Consider the following 15438-nt stretch of genomic DNA (forward strand, 5'->3'; position numbering starts at 1 on the left):
TTATTTAACTTTTAGATTGATGTGAATTGTTAGATACTACTGCACTGTTGGAGCTAGGAACACAAGCATTTCATTACACCCACAATAACATAACATCTGTGAAATATGTGTATGTGACCAATAACATTTTATTTTGTTTGAGAGAGATGGGTGGAGAGATGGGTGGGGGAAGGGGGGGGGAGAGAGACACCAAGAGAAAGGGAGAGAGAGAGAGAGAAGCTGTCTCAGAGGACAAAGCCTAAACTCCACATCAGAACTGCTCTGACTCACTGCACTGGATGTTCCATATTTCCTTTGAGCTAGGGTCAGGGGTCAACTGGCTGCTCATTCCACTGACTGTTTTTACTGGCTACTGATCTGGGCTGTCTGCTGGAAAAAGACATCCTCAATAATAGGCCTGTAAACCTTTAAACATCATTACGCATAATGGAGGGAGGAAGGTGAGGGTGGGGTCTGTGTGTATGTACTCCTTATTTAATCTCTCGCCAGCCTCCAGGCCAGCCTCCAGGCCAGCCTCCAGGCCAGCCTCCAGGGCAGGGTGTAATACTATATATTGTTCTGTTTATCTGTCTATCGGTCTGTTTCTTCCCATCAGTAGTGCTGAATGAGACCCGTGCTTGTTTTCAGAAGTCACTTCTCCATTGCTGTTATTGAACTCCTTCTCTTTTGACCACCACCTTCTGTCATAACTCAAGGCTGTGTCCCAAATGGCACCTTATTCTCTGTATAGTGTACTAATTTTGACCAGAACCCTATGGGCCCTGGACAAAGTAGTACACTACTGGTATGGGTGTGCCATTTGGGACACAACCCTACTCCGGCACCCTGGCACCCAGTGATGAGGGTCTGGATACACATTACAGTTATTACTAGCAGACATGAATCACTGCCCAGGATCACTGTTACACTGAATCAATTGGATCCAGAGAGAGAGCGCTTCACCCCAGCTGGCATGGAGAAGCAGCTGGAGGGAAATGCATGAGATTGAGAGTGTGTAGTGGAGAATGCCAGAGAGAGAGAGAGTGCCAGAGAGAGAGAGAGAGAGAGTGCACCAGAGAGAGAGAGAGAGAGAGTGCGCAAGAGAGAGAGAGAGCCAGAGAGCGTGAGCGTGAGATCAAGAGAGACAGAGAGCGAGAGAGAGAGCTCTCCCAGCCAATACCGTGGCTGCAGAACCAGCTGGGTGGTTACAGTGAAACAGAAGAGGAAGAAGACACTTAGCAACAGAGAACAACACACTCATACTGAAAGTTAATCAGACTACTGTGGACTGTATAGGCAAATCACTATCCTCCAGAACCCCCTCCTTTAGTTACACACATGGCGTTGGGTTTTCATTTGCTTGGAATAAGATAGTTTGCTGACTAATACTTTTGCTCATAGTCCCATACAGGAAGTACACTAAGAAGGCCACTGTGTGTGGACCTCATAAACACATGTTCAAGTTAAAACCCCCTGCTTCACTTCCTTTTTATACAGTAGTTTAGTTTGTAGACTCTAATAGTTTGTTGAATATGATGATTTATTTACATACTAAAACAACATAATTTAGGGCATTCAAACTCAACTCTGGACCTGGAAGCCAGTTCCACAGCACCTTTTCATTGTTCCCATCTAACCATGTAGTGATTTAGACCTGGGACACCAGGTGTGTGGAATGAATTATCAGGTACAAGTGAAAAGCATCAGGCCCGGACCTCGTAGAGGCAGAGTTAAATAGCTCTGCTATAGGTGATGGAGCACACAGGCACATCTTTAGTCTGTACTAAGATCACCTCATTGCGTTTCCTTTTCGAGGTTGTGGACTGGAACAGTTTGATATGACTATTTGATCACAGCCCCATACCAGAAGTAGACTGAAATAGAGCACAGTGGAGTGAGGGTGTGGACCCTATATCCATATCTCCATTCGTCCCATCAACAACACCGTCATTGGATCACTTCCCCTTTTTAATGTTTGTGGGTGTGATATTGTGCTGTTGAAGGGGATAGTGGGCTATGGAAGGAGATAGTGGGCTATGGAAGGTAATATTGTGCTGTTGAAGGTGATATTGTGCTGTTGAAGGGGATAGTGGGCTATGGAAGGTGATAGTGTGCTATGGAAGGGGATAGTGGGCTATGGAAGGTGATAGTGGGCTATGGAAGGTGATAGTGGGCTATGGAAGGTGATATTGGGCTGTTGAAGGTGATAGTGGGCTATGGAAGGTGATAGTGGGCTATGGAAGGTGATAGTGGGCTATGGAAGGTGATAGTGGGCTATGGAAGGAGATAGTGGGCTATGGAAGGTGATAGTGGGCTATGGAAGGTGATATTGTGCTGTTGAAGGGGATAGTGGGCTATGGAAGGAGATAGTGGGCTATGGAAGGTGATAGTGGGCTATGGAAGGAGATAGTGGGCTATGGAAGGTGATAGTGGGCTATGGAAGGTGATAGTGGGCTATGGAAGGAGATAGTGGGCTATGGAAGGTGATAGTGGGCTATGGAAGGGAAGCTGTGATAGTGGGCTATGGAAGGAGATAGTGGGCTATGGAAGGTGATAGTGGGCTATTGTGCTGGAAGGTGATAGTGGGCTATGGAAGGAGATAGTGGGCTATGGAAGGTGATAGTGGGCTATGGAAGGTGATATTGTGCTGTTGAAGGGATAGTGGGCTATGGAAGGAGATAGTGGGCTATGGAAGGTGATAGTGGGCTATGGAAGGTGATAGTGGGCTATGGAAGGTGATATTGTGCTGTTGAAGGGGATAGTGGGCTTGGAAGGAGATAGTGGGCTATGGAAGGTGATAGTGATAGTGGGCTATGGAAGGTGATAGTGGGCTATGGAAGGTGATAGTGGGCTATGGAAGGGGATAGTGGGCTATGGAAGGTGATAGTGGGCTAAGGTGATAGTGGGCTATGGAAGGTGATATTGTGCTGTTGAAGGTGATAGTGGGCTATGGAAGGAGATAGTGGGCTATGGAAGGTGATATTGTGCTGTTGGAAGGTGATATTGTGCTGTTGAAGGTGATAGTGGGCTATGGAAGGTGATAGTGGGCTATGGAAGGTGATAGTGGGCTATGGAAGGTGATATTGTGCTGTTGAAGGGGATAGTGGGCTATGGAAGGAGATAGTGGGCTATGGAAGGTGATATTGTGCTGGAAGGGGATAGTGGGCTATGGAAGGAGATAGTGGGCTATGGAAGGTGATATTGTGCTGTTGAAGGTGATATTGTGCTGTTGAAGGGGATAGTGGGCTATGGAAGGTGATATTGTGCTGTTGAAGGGGATAGTGGGCTATGGAAGGAGATAGTGGGCTATGGAAGGTGATATTGTGCTGTTGAAGGGGATAGTGGGCTATGGAAGGAGATAGTGGGCTATGGAAGGTGATATTGTGCTGTTGAAGGTGATATTGTGCTGTTGAAGGGGATAGTGGGCTATGGAAGGTGATATTGTGCTGTTGAAGGGGATAGTGGGCTATGGAAGGAGATAGTGGGCTATGGAAGGTGATATTGTGCTGTTGAAGGTGATATTGTGCTGTTGAAGGGGATAGTGGGCTATGGAAGGTGATAGTGGGCTATGGAAGGTGATAGTGGGCTATGGAAGGGGATAGTGGGCTATGGAAGGGGATAGTGGGCTATGGAAGGTAATAGTGTGCTATGGAAGGTGATATTGTGCGTTGAATGTTGAAGGTGATATTGGGCTGGAAGGTGATAGTGGGCTATGGAAGGTGATAGTGGGCTATGGAAGGTGATAGTGGGCTATGGAAGGTGATATTGTGCTGTTGAAGGGGATAGTGGGCTATGGAAGGTGATAGTGGGCTATGGAAGGTGATAGTGGGCTATGGAAGGTGATAGTGGGCTATGGAAGGTGATATTGTGCTGTTGAAGGGGATAGTGGGCTATGGAAGGAGATAGTGGGCTATGGAAGGTGATAGTGGGCTATGGAAGGTGATAGTGGGCTATGGAAGGTGATATTGTGCTGTTGAAGGGGATAGTGGGCTATGGAAGGTGATAGTGGGCTATGGAAGGAGATAGTGGGCTATGGAAGGTGATAGTGGGCTATGGAAGGTGATATTGTGCTGTTGAAGGGGATAGTGGGCTATGGAAGGTAATAGTGGGCTATGGAAGGTGATAGTGGGCTATGGAAGGTGATAGTGGGCTATGGAAGGGGATAGTGGGCTATGGAAGGTGATAGTGGGCTATGGAAGGTGATAGTGGGCTATGGAAGGTGATAGTGGGCTATGGAAGGTGATAGTGGGCTATGGAAGGTGATAGTGGGCTATGGAAGGTGATAGTGGGCTATGGAAGGTGATAGTGGGCTATGGAAGGTGATAGTGGGCTATGGAAGGTGATAGTGGGCTATGGAAGGTGATAGTGGGCTATGGAAGGTGATAGTGGGCTATGGAAGGTGATAGTGGGCTATGGAAGGTGATAGTGGGCTATGGAAGGTGATAGTGGGCTATGGAAGGAGATATTGTGCTGTTGAAGGGGATAGTGTGCTACGGAAGGTGATAGTGGGCTACGGAAGGTGATAGTGGGCTACGGAAGGTGATAGTGGGCAATGGAAGGTGATAGTGGGCTATGGAAGGTGATAGTGGGCTATGGAAGGTGATAGTGGGCTATGGAAGGTGATAGTGGGCTATGGAAGGTGATAGTGGGCTATGGAAGGTGATAGTGGGCTATGGAAGGTGATAGTGGGCTATGGAAGGTGATAGTGGGCTATGGAAGGTGATAGTGGGCTATGGAAGGTGATAGTGGGCTATGGAAGGTGATATTGTGCTGTTGAAGGGGATAGTGGGCTATGGAAGGAGATAGTGTGCTATGGAAGGTGATAGTGGGCTATGGAAGGTGATATTGTGCTGTTGAAGGGGATAGTGGGCTATGGAAGGAGATAGTGGGCTATGGAAGGTGATAGTGGGCTATGGAAGGTGATATTGTGCTGTTGAAGGGGATAGTGGGCTATGGAAGGAGATAGTGGGCTATGGAAGGTGATAGTGGGCTATGGAAGGTGATATTGTGCTGTTGAAGGGGATAGTGGGCTATGGAAGGAGATAGTGGGCTATGGAAGGTGATAGTGGGCTATGGAAGGTGATAGTGGGCTATGGAAGGTGATATTGTGCTGTTGAAGGGGATAGTGGGCTATGGAAGGAGATAGTGGGCTATGGAAGGTGATAGTGGGCTATGGAAGGTGATAGTGGGCTATGGAAGGGGATAGTGGGCTATGGAAGGTGATAGTGGGCTATGGAAGGTGATAGTGGGCTATGGAAGGGGATAGTGGGCTATGGAAGGTGATAGTGGGCTATGGAAGGTAATAGTCGGCTATGGAATGAGATAGTGGGCTATGGAAGGTGATAGTCGGCTATGGAAGGTGATAGTGGGCTATGGAAGGTGATATTGTGCTGTTGAAGGGGATAGTGGGCTATGGAAGGTAATAGTGGGCTATGGAAGGAGATAGTGGGCTATGGAAGGTGATAGTGGGCTATGGAAGGTGATAGTGGGCTATGGAAGGAGATAGTGGGCTATGGAAGGAGATAGTGGGCTATGGAAGGTGATAGTGGGCTATGGAAGGTGATAGTGGGCTATGGAAGGTGATAGTGGGCTATGGAAGGTGATAGTGGGCTATGGAAGGTGATAGTGGGCTATGGAAGGTGATAGTGGGCTATGGAAGGTGATAGTGGGCTATGGAAGGTGATAGTGGGCTATGGAAGGTGATAGTGGGCTATGGAAGGTGATAGTGGGCTATGGAAGGGGATAGTGGGCTATGGAAGGGGATAGTGGGCTATGGAAGGTGATAGTGGGCTATGGAAGGTGATAGTGGGCTATGGAAGGTGATAGTGGGCTATGGAAGGTGATAGTGGGCTATGGAAGGGGATAGTGGGCTATGGGGAAGGAGATAGTGTGCTATGAAGGGGATAGTGTGCTATGGAAGGTGATAGTGGGCTACGGAAGGTGATAGTGGGCTATGGAAGGTGATAGTGTGCTATGGAAAGGTGATAGTGGGCTATGGAAGGTGATAGATAGTGGGCTGGGCTATGGAAGGTGATAGTGTGCTATGTGAAGGTGATAGTGTGCTATGGAAGGTGATAGTGGGCTATGGAAGGTGATAGTGGGCTATGGAAGGTGATAGTGGGCTATGGAAGGAGATAGTGGCTATGGAAGGGGATAGTGGGCTATGGAAGGTGATAGTGGGCTATGGAAGGTGATAGTGGGCTATGGAAGGTGATAGTGGGCTATGGAAGGTGATAGTGGGCTATGGAAGGTGATAGTGGGCTATGGAAGGTGATAGTGGGCTACGGAAGGTGATAGTGTGCTACGGAAGGTGATAGTGTGCTACGGAAGGTGATAGTGTGCTACGGAAGGTGATAGTGTGCTACGGAAGGTGATAGTGTGCTACGGAAGGTGATAGTGTGCTACGGAAGGTGATAGTGGGCTACGGAAGGTGATAGTGGGCTATGGAAGGTGATAGTGGGCTATGGAAGGTGATAGTGTGCTATGGAAGGTGATAGTGGGCTATGGAAGGTGATAGTGGGCTATGGAAGGAGATAGTGGGGCTATGGAAGGTGATAGTGGGCTATGGAAGGGGATAGTGGGCTATGGAAGGTGATAGTGTGCTATGGAAGGTGATATTGTGCTGTTGAAGGTGATAGTGGGCTACGGAAGGTGATAGTGGGCTACGGAAGGTGATATTGTGCTGTGGAAGGTGATAGTGGGCTACGGAAGGTGATAGTGGGCTACGGAAGGTGATAGTGGGCTACGGAAGGTGATAGTGGGCTATGGAAGGTGATAGTGGGCTATGGAAGGTGATAGTGTGCTGTGGAATGTGATAGTGTGCTGTGGAAGGTGATAGTGGGCTATGGAAGGTGATAGTGGGCTATGGAAGGTGATAGTGGGCTATGGAAGGTGATAGTGGGCTATGGAAGGAGATAGTGGGCTATGGAAGGAGATAGTGGGCTATGGAAGGTGATAGTGGGCTATGGAAGGGGATAGTGGGCTATGGAAGGAGATAGTGTGCTATGGAAGGTGATAGTGGGCTATGGAAGGTGATAGTGTGCTACGGAAGGTGATAGTGGGCTACGGAAGGTGATAGTGGGCTACGGAAGGTGATAGTGTGCTGCGGAAGGTGAAGGTGATAGTGGGCTATGGAAGGTGATAGTGGGCTGGAATGGAAGGTGATAGTGGGCTATGGAAGGAGATAGTGGGCTATGGAAGGTGATAGTGGGCTATGGAAGGAGATAGTGGGCTATGGAAGGAGATAGTGGGCTATGGAAGGTGATAGTGGGCTATGGAAGGTGATAGTGGGCTATGGAAAGTGATAGTGGGCTATGGAAGGTGATAGTGGGCTATGGAAGGTGATAGTAGGCTATGGAAGGTGATAGTGGGCTATGGAAGGTGATAGTGGGCTATGGAAGGTGAGTGGGCTAGGTGTGGGCTATGGAAGGTGATAGTGGGCTATGGAAGGTGATAGTGGGCTATGGAAGGTGATAGTGGGCTATGGAAGGTGATAGTGGGCTATGGAAGGTGATATTGGGCAATGGAAGGTGATATTGGGCAATGGAAGGTGATAGTGTGCTGTGGAAGGTGATAGTGTGCTATGGAATGTGATAGTGGCTATGGAAGGTGATATTGGGCAATGGAAGGTGATATTGGGCAGTGGAAGGTGATAGTGGGCTATGGAAGGGGATAGTGTGCTACGGTAGGGGATAGTGTGCAATGGAAGGTGATAGTGGGCTATGGAAGGTGATAGTGGGCTACGGAAGGTGATAGTGGGCTACAGAAGGGGATAGTGTGCAATGGAAGGTGATAGTGGGTGTGATAGTTTGCTGTAAATGTAATACATCAGTCTTCTGCTTTGCATTGATAGGGTCCTTGTATTAACTGTTCACTGATCATAACACCCATAGACAGCAATATATCCCTTCTCAAATTCCCAACGATTCATCTGTTCTTCATACGCATATCTCTCTAACCTGTCTTGCATTAATATTAAGATAATCTAATGTAGCCTAGTTCTGCTCCCTGCAGAGAGCACTATCTGTATCAATCCTGCTGGTTCTTCCTCAACAGCCCTCCATCTGTATGTCAGCTGACTGTTAAGACACATTATGTAGGGATGTGAATAACCGTTACTAGGCGGCAACCAGGAGGAACCAGCCAGTCAAAACAGATTCTTCCACCCTTTCACAGAACTAGTTCTATAACCATTATGCAATGGACATACAGTATATATATTTGAATGAAACAGAAATGCAAAACATTGGTACAACAACTGTATAGATCAGGGTTGTCAGCAGGGTACCTCTCCAGGAACAGGGTTGGAGTTAAAACCTACAGGAGGGTAGCTCTCCAGGAACAGGGTTGGAGTTAAAACCTACAGGAGGGTAGCTCTCCAGGAACAGGTTGGAATTAAAACCTACAGGAGGGTAGCTCTCCAGGAACAGGGTTGGAGTTAAAACCTACAGGAGGGTAGCTCTCCAGGAACAGGTTGGAGTTAAAACCTACAGGAGGGTAGCTCTCCAGGAACAGGGTTGGAGTTAAAACCTACAGGAGGGTAGCTCTCCAGGAACAGGGTTGGAATTAAAACCTACAGGAGGGTAGCTCTCCAGGAACAGGTTGGAATTAAAACCTACAGGAGGGTAGCTCTCCAGGAACAGGGTTGGAGTTAAAACCTACAGGAGGGTCCCTCTACAGGAACAGGTTGGAGTTAAAACCTACAGGAGGGTAGCTCTCCAGGAACAGATTGGAATTAAAACCTACAGGAAGGTAGCTCTCCAGGAACAGGGTTGGAGTTAAAAACCTACAGGAGGGTCCCTCTACAGGAACAGATTGGAATTAAAACCTACAGGAGGGTAGCTCTCCAGGAACAGGGTTGGAGTTAAAAACCTACAGGAGGGTAGCTCTCCAGGAACAGATTGGAATTAAAACCTACAGGAGGGTAGCTCTCCAGGAACAGGGTTGGAGTTAAAACCTACAGGAGGGTACCCCTACAGGAACAGGGTTGGAGAGCACTGATATAGAGAAAGACTATATTGCGGTACCATTCTATTGTGTGTTTTGTGACAATGTGTGTGCTTGTGTTCATTTGTGTTTCTTCTGACCTAGTTTCTTCTGATGATCATGAGCGTAAATGTGTGATTGCAGATCGAGAGGCGCATGGAGCTGGTCCGTCTGGTGTCCCACAACGCACACAAGAGACTGGTCACCTGTCTACAGGGTCACATCGGAACGGAGGCAGAAAAGAGACACGTAAGGACAATCTCCTTCTCTACCTCCTTCTCATCCAATATTATCACCCTCTCCTCTTCTATCTGTCCTTCTCTACCTCCTTCTCATCCAATATTATCACCCTCTCCTCTTCTATCTGTCCTTCTCTACCTCCTTCTCATCCAATATTATCACCCTCTCCTCTTCTATCTGTCCTTCTCTACCTCCTTCTCATCCAATATTATCACCCTCTCCTCTTCTATCTGTCCTTCTCTACCTCCTTCTCATCCAATATTATCACCCTCTCCTCTTCTATCTGTCCTTCTCTACCTCCTTCTCATCCAATATTATCACCCTCTCCTCTTCTATCTGTCCTTCTCTACCTCCTTCTCATCCAATATTATCACCCTCTCCTCTTCTATCTGTCCTTCTCTACCTCCTTCTCATCCAATATTATCACCCTCTCCTCTTCTATCTGTCCTTCTCTACCTCCTTCTCATCCAATATTATCACCCTCTCCTCTTCTATCTGTCCTTCTCTACCTCCTTCTCATCCAATATTATCACCCTCTCCTCTTCTATCTGTCCTTCTCTACCTCCTTCTCATCCAATATTATCACCCTCTCCTCTTCTATCTGTCCTTCTCTACCTCCTTCTCATCCAATATTATCACCCCCTCCTCTTCTATCTGTCCTTCTCTACCTCCTTCTCATCCAATATTATCACCCTCTCCTCTCCTCTCTCCTTCTCACCCCCTCCTCTTCTATCTGTCCTTCTCTACCTCTCCTTCTCACCCCCCCTCTTCTCTCTCCTTCTCACCCTCTCCTTTTGTATCTCTCCTTCTCTACCTCTCCTTCTCACCCTCCCCTCTGCTCTCTCCTTCTCACCCTCTCCTCTTGTATCTCTCCTTCTTACCTCTCCTTCTCACCCTCTCCTCTTGTATCTCTCCTTCTCTACCTCTCCTCTTGTATCTCTCCTTCTCTACCTCTCCTTCTCACCCTCCCCTCTGCTCTCTCCTTCTCACCCTCTCCTCTTCTATCTTTCCTTCTTTACCTCTCCTCTTCTATCTGTCCTTCTCTACCTCTCCCTCTCACCCTCCCCCTCTTCTCTCTCCTTCTCACTCTCCTTCTCACTCTCTCCTTCTCACCCTCTCCTCTTGTATCTCTCCTTCTCTACCTCTCCTTCTCACCCTCCCCTCTTACCTCTCCTTCTCACCCTCTCCTTCTCACCCTCTCCTCTTCTATCTCTCCTTCTTTACCTCTCGTTCTCACCCTCTCCTCTTCTATCTTTCCTTCTTTACCTCTCCTCTTCTATCTGTCCTTTTCTACCTCTCCTTCTCACCCTCTCATTCTCACCCTCTCCTCTTGTATCTCTCCTTCTCTACCTCTCCTTCTCTACCTCTCCTCTTGTATCTCTCCTTCTCACCCTCTCCTTCTCTACCTCTCCTCTTGTATCTCTCCTTCTCCACCTCTCCTTCTCTACCTCTCCTTCTCTACCTCTCCTCTTGTATCTCTCCTTCTCTACCTCTCCTCTTCTATCTCTCCTTCTCTACCTCTCCTTCTCACCCTCCCCTCTTCTCTCTCCTTCTCACCCTCTCCTCTTCTATCTTTCCTTCTTTACCTCTCCTCTTCTATCTCTCCTTCTCTACCTCTCCTTCTCACCCTCCCCTCTTCTCTCTCCTTCTCACTCTCCTTCTCACCCTCTCCTTCTCACCCTCTCCTCTTGTATCTCTCCTTCTCTACCTCTCCTTCTTTACCTCTCTTTCTCACTCTCTCCTTCTCACCCTCTCCTCTTGTATATCTCCTTCTCTACCTCTCCTTCTTTACCTATCCTTCTCACCCTCTCCTCTTCTATCTTTCCTTCTTTACCTCTCCTCTTCTATCTGTCCTTCTCTACCTCTCCTTCTCACCCTCCCCTCTTCTCTCTCCTTCTCACGCTCTCCTCTTCTATCTTTCCTTCTTTACCTCTCCTCTTCTATCTGACCTTCTCTACCTCTCCCTCTCACCCTCCCCTCTTCTCTCTCCTTCTCACTCTCCTTCTCACTCTCTCCTTCTCCCCCTCTCCTCTTCTATCTTTCCTTCTTTACCTCTCCTCTCCTATCTGACCTTCTCTACCTCTCCTTCTCACCCTCCCCTCTTCTCTCTCCTTCTCACCCTCTCCTTCTCACCCTCTCCTCTTCTATCTGTCCTTCTCTACCTCTCCTTCTCACCCTCTCCTCTTCTATCTGTCCTTCTCTACCTCTCCTTCTCACCCTCTCCTCTTCTATCTCTCCTTCTCTACCTCTCCTTCTCACCCTCTCCTCTTGTATCTCTCCTTCTCTACCTCTCCTTCTCTACCTCTCCTTCTCACCCTCTCCTCTTGTATCTCTCCTTCTCTACCTCTCCTTCTCACCCTCTCCTCTTGTATCTCTCCTTCTCTACCTCTCCTTCTCTACCTCTCCTTCTCACCCTCTCCTCTTGTATCTCTCCTTCTCTACCTCTCCTTCTCACCCTCTCCTCTTGTATCTCTCCTTCTCTACCTCTCCTTCTCACCCTCTCCTCTTGTATCTCTCCTTCTCACCCTCTCCTCTTGTATCTCTCCTTCTCTACCTCTCCTTCTCACCCTCTCCTCTTGTATCTCTCCTTCTCACCCTCTCCTCTTGTATCTCTCCTTCTCTACCTCTCCTTCTCACCCTCTCCTCTTGTATCTCTCCTTCTCTACCTCTCCTTCTCACCCTCTCCTCTTCTATCTCTCCTTCTCTACCTCTCCTTCTCACCCTCTCCTCTTCTATCTCTCCTTCTCTACCTCTCCTTCTCACCCTCTCCTCTTCTATCTCTCCTTCTCTACCTCTCCTTCTCACCCTCTCCTCTTGTATCTCTCCTTCTCTACCTCTCCTTCTCACCCTCTCCTCTTCTATCTCTCCTTCTCTACCTCTCCTTCTCACCCTCTCCTCTTCTATCTCTCCTTCTCTACCTCTCCTCTTGTATCTCTCCTTCTCAGGGAGAAGTGTTGTGAACAGCTCTTACCTCGAACTCAGACATCCACATTAACCACATACTAATGTCAATGAAAGATGTGCAATTAATGTCATTTTGAGTTATTTAATAATAAAATAATAATATATCATTTAGCAGACGCTTTTATCCAAAGGACTTACAGTTGTGCATACATTCTACGTATGGGTGGTCCCGGGAATCGAACCCACTACCCTGGCGTTACAAGCGCCATGTTTGAGCTACAGAAGGAGTATTTCATGGTAGGGTTTGAGCGCCAGAGAAGTTTCCCAAGTTAGCCGTCATCTCAATGTTCTCTCCTCTGCAATCACTGCACAGCATGTCTCAGTAAATAGAGGATAGACTCAGTGGACAGACATGTGGAGTAGGCCTCTCCAAATACTCCACTATCTTTCCAATCCTCTGTTAGCCAGACCCGCCCCAGTGATGCAACATTACTGATATGACTGGCATTACTGTCATTACTTTCACTGCAGAATTGTCTCCTTATCTCGTGTTCGATACATGGACCTTTGTAATTCCAAATAGACTTGCCCAGAACTGGCTGAGAGTTTGTGTTTCGAGGGGTGGACACTTCGCTAGTCTCATTAGTATATTTTCTAACATGTCTCCCCCCAGAACTTAGAGCATCTGACGCATAATACAACATTTTAGTTCTGGGTGTCCGAGATGAAAGATGATACAGTAACATGTCTTGTGTTGAACAATATAACTACAAATCCCATGATGCCTTGTATTTCCTGCCACAGAAAAAGCTCCCTCTGACAGCGCTGTCCCAGGCCATGCAGGATGGAGGAAGCCAGCTGGGGGAGGAGTCACTGATTGGGTGAGTGTGGAGCAATGACAGCAGACATGTATGGGGCTGGTTTCCCAGGTACAATGGAGATTCTCAATGCTTCTTAGTCCAAGACCAGGCTACATCTGTGTTTGGCAAACCAGACAATGATATCTATGGTTTGAACATGGTTTCTACATTTTCAACATGCAGATTCAGAAAGATTCAGTTAGGGAAGTTAGTCCATAAGCACAGAACATGATGAGATCCCAGGACTAAACTAGTGAGAGTTAGTTATACAGGGATGGATATGGTTGTTTAAAAGGCCCCAAATGTGTTTGTGGTATTCCTACAATACATATTACTCTCAGCTTCACGGTGATAACGGTCTCTCTCTTTCTCTCTGTTTATCTGTGTATATGTGTCTTTACGTGTGTGTGTGTGTGTGTGTGTGTGTGTGTGTGTGTGTGTGTGTGTGTGTGTGTGTGTGTGTGTGTGTGTGTGTGTGTGTGTGTGTGTGTGTGTGTGTGTGTGTGTGTGTGTGTGTGTGTGTGTGTGTGTGTGGCAGTAAGATGATGGATGTGTGTGGGGAGGCAGAGAGCAGACTAGCGTCTGAGCTGATGCAACACGAGGTCCAGCTAGAGAGAGACATCCTGGAACCTCTCAACCAGCTAGCAGAGGTGACCACCAACACTCTCCATATCTTATCCTGGCATTGATAACACTGAGCATGCCAATGGTCATACTAATGACACCATTTATGATCTCTCCTATACCTACCCAGGTGGACATTCCCAACATCCTGAGACAGAGGAAACAGCTAGCTAAGCTAGTCCTAGACTATGACTCAGCCAGAGCCAGGTACTGTACTAGAACCCCAGAGCCAGTTACTGGACCTGAACCCCAAAGCCAGTTACTGGACCTGAACCCCAAAGCCAGATACTGGACTAGAACCCCAGAGCCAGATACTGGACTAGAACCCCAGAGCCAGTCACTGGACTAGAACCCCAGAGCCAGTCACTGGACTAGAACCCCAGAGCCAGTCACTGGACTAGAACCCCAGAGCCAGATCACTGGACTAGAACCCCAGAGCCAGGTACTGTATTAGAACCCCCAGAGCCAGCTACTGGACTAGAACCCCAGAGCCAGCTACTGGACTAGAACCCCAGAGCCAGCTACTGGACTAGAACCCCAGAGCCAGCTACTGGACTAGAACCCCAGAGCCAGTTACTGGACTAGAACCCCAGAGCCAGTCACTGGACTAGAACCCCAGAGCCAGTCACTGGACTAGAACCCCAGAGCCAGCTACTGGACTAGAACCCCAGAGCCAGCTACTGGACTAGAACCCCAGAGCCAGCTACTGGAATAGAACCCCAGAGCCAGCTACTGGAATAGAACCCCAGAGCCAGCTACTGGACTAGAACCCCAGAGCCAGCTGCTGGACTAGAACCCCAGAGCCAGCTGCTGGACTAGAACCCCAGAGCCAGCTGCTGGACTAGAACCCCAGAGCCAGCTGCTGGACTAGAACCCCAGAGCCAGCTGCTGGACTAGAACCCCAGAGCCAGCTACTGGACTAGAACCCCAGATCCAGCTACTGGACTAGAACCCCAGATCCAGCTACTGGACTAGAACCCCAGAGTCAGCTACTGGACTAGAACCCCAGAGTCAGCTACTGGACTAGAACCCCAGAGCCAGCTGCTGGACTAGAACCCCAGAGCCAGCTGCTGGACTAGAACCCCAGAGCCAGCTGCTGGACTAGAACCCCAGAGCCAGCTGCTGGACTAGAACCCCAGAGCCAGCTGCTGGACTAGAACCCCAGAGCCAGCTGCTGGACTAGAACCCCAGAGCCAGCTGCTGGACTAGAACCCCAGAGCCAGCTACTGGACTAGAACCCCAGAGTCAGCTGCTGGACTAGAACCCCAGAGCCAGCTGCTGGACTAGAACCCCAGAGCCAGCTGCTGGACTAGAACCCCAGAGCCAGCTGCTGGACTAGAACCCCAGAGCCAGCTGCTGGACTAGAACCCCAGAGCCAGCTGCTGGACTAGAACCCCAGAGCCAGCTGCTGGACTAGAACCCCCAAAATAAAGCTATGCCAAATACATGTTTTTATTTTGCAAAAGTTGTATGTGCATTTCTCAAGTAAAGATCTATGTTCACACATAGATGAGACAAAGTTCCACATCTCCATTATATTTTATTTTTGTTCCAGGTGGTTGCAGGCAAGCAAGTCTATTCACTTTTCCACCAACTACCAGGCCACGGCCGCCAAGGTTGAGACTCTCAAAGACGAGATGGACGAGGCCCTGAACAAAGTGGAGATGTGTAAGGTACTGTAGGTAGTATTCATAAGTCTAGTTAGACATTTTCAATGAAAAGGAACTGGTCACTCGCTAGCAACATGCATACTTTAGTAACAAGACTCTGGAGAAACGCTGTTGTTTTACAGATTGATTTGGGATAAAAACAGAACAGCTGTTTTTTACAGATTGATTCACCATAT

The 15438-nt window shown here is 48.2% G+C and overlaps 1 protein-coding gene and 1 long non-coding RNA gene across 6 annotated transcripts; both read left to right on the forward strand.

Moving 5' to 3' along the window:
• The first annotated feature begins 2155 nt into the window (after positions 1-2155).
• LOC127919920 (uncharacterized) lies at positions 2156-7377 on the forward strand. 5 transcript variants are annotated; one of them, XR_008104529.1, is made up of 6 exons: positions 2156-2282; positions 3879-4018; positions 4359-4518; positions 6671-6730; positions 6771-6930; positions 7200-7377. It is a non-coding gene; the product is annotated as an uncharacterized LOC127919920 (long non-coding RNA). The 5 variants fall into 5 exon arrangements; XR_008104526.1 differs by lacking the exons at positions 2156-2282; positions 3879-4018 and having other exon boundaries at positions 4149-4518; XR_008104527.1 differs by lacking the exons at positions 2156-2282; positions 3879-4018 and having other exon boundaries at positions 4149-4518; positions 7220-7377.
• A 1706-nt stretch (positions 7378-9083) lies between these two features.
• Positions 9084-15290, forward strand: LOC118375158 (rho GTPase-activating protein 17-like). Its single transcript, XM_052503756.1, has 5 exons — positions 9084-9213; positions 12913-12989; positions 13507-13618; positions 13723-13799; positions 15148-15290. The coding sequence occupies exons 1-5, from the start codon at positions 9121-9123 to the stop codon at positions 15272-15274; spliced, it is 486 nt and encodes a 161-aa protein (XP_052359716.1). The 5' UTR covers positions 9084-9120; the 3' UTR covers positions 15275-15290.
• The last annotated feature ends 148 nt before the right edge of the window (positions 15291-15438 follow it).

The sequence above is a fragment of the Oncorhynchus keta genome, unplaced genomic scaffold, assembly GCF_023373465.1.
Source record: "Oncorhynchus keta strain PuntledgeMale-10-30-2019 unplaced genomic scaffold, Oket_V2 Un_contig_17873_pilon_pilon, whole genome shotgun sequence".
Lineage (NCBI taxonomy): Eukaryota > Metazoa > Chordata > Actinopteri > Salmoniformes > Salmonidae > Oncorhynchus > Oncorhynchus keta.

What these genes read in the sequence shown, in the direction of transcription:
- LOC118375158 (XM_052503756.1), top strand. Translation starts at nt 9,121, where the DNA reads ATGGAGCTGGTCCGTCTGGTGTCCCACAACGCACACAAGAGACTGGTC. An exon ending in GGGGAGGAGTCACTGATTGG is followed by an intron (nt 12,990 to 13,506) that starts GTGAGTGTGGAG and finishes TGTGTGTGGCAG; the next exon opens with TAAGATGATGGATGTGTGTG. An exon ending in TATGACTCAGCCAGAGCCAG is followed by an intron (nt 13,800 to 15,147) that starts GTACTGTACTAG and finishes TTTTTGTTCCAG; the next exon opens with GTGGTTGCAGGCAAGCAAGT.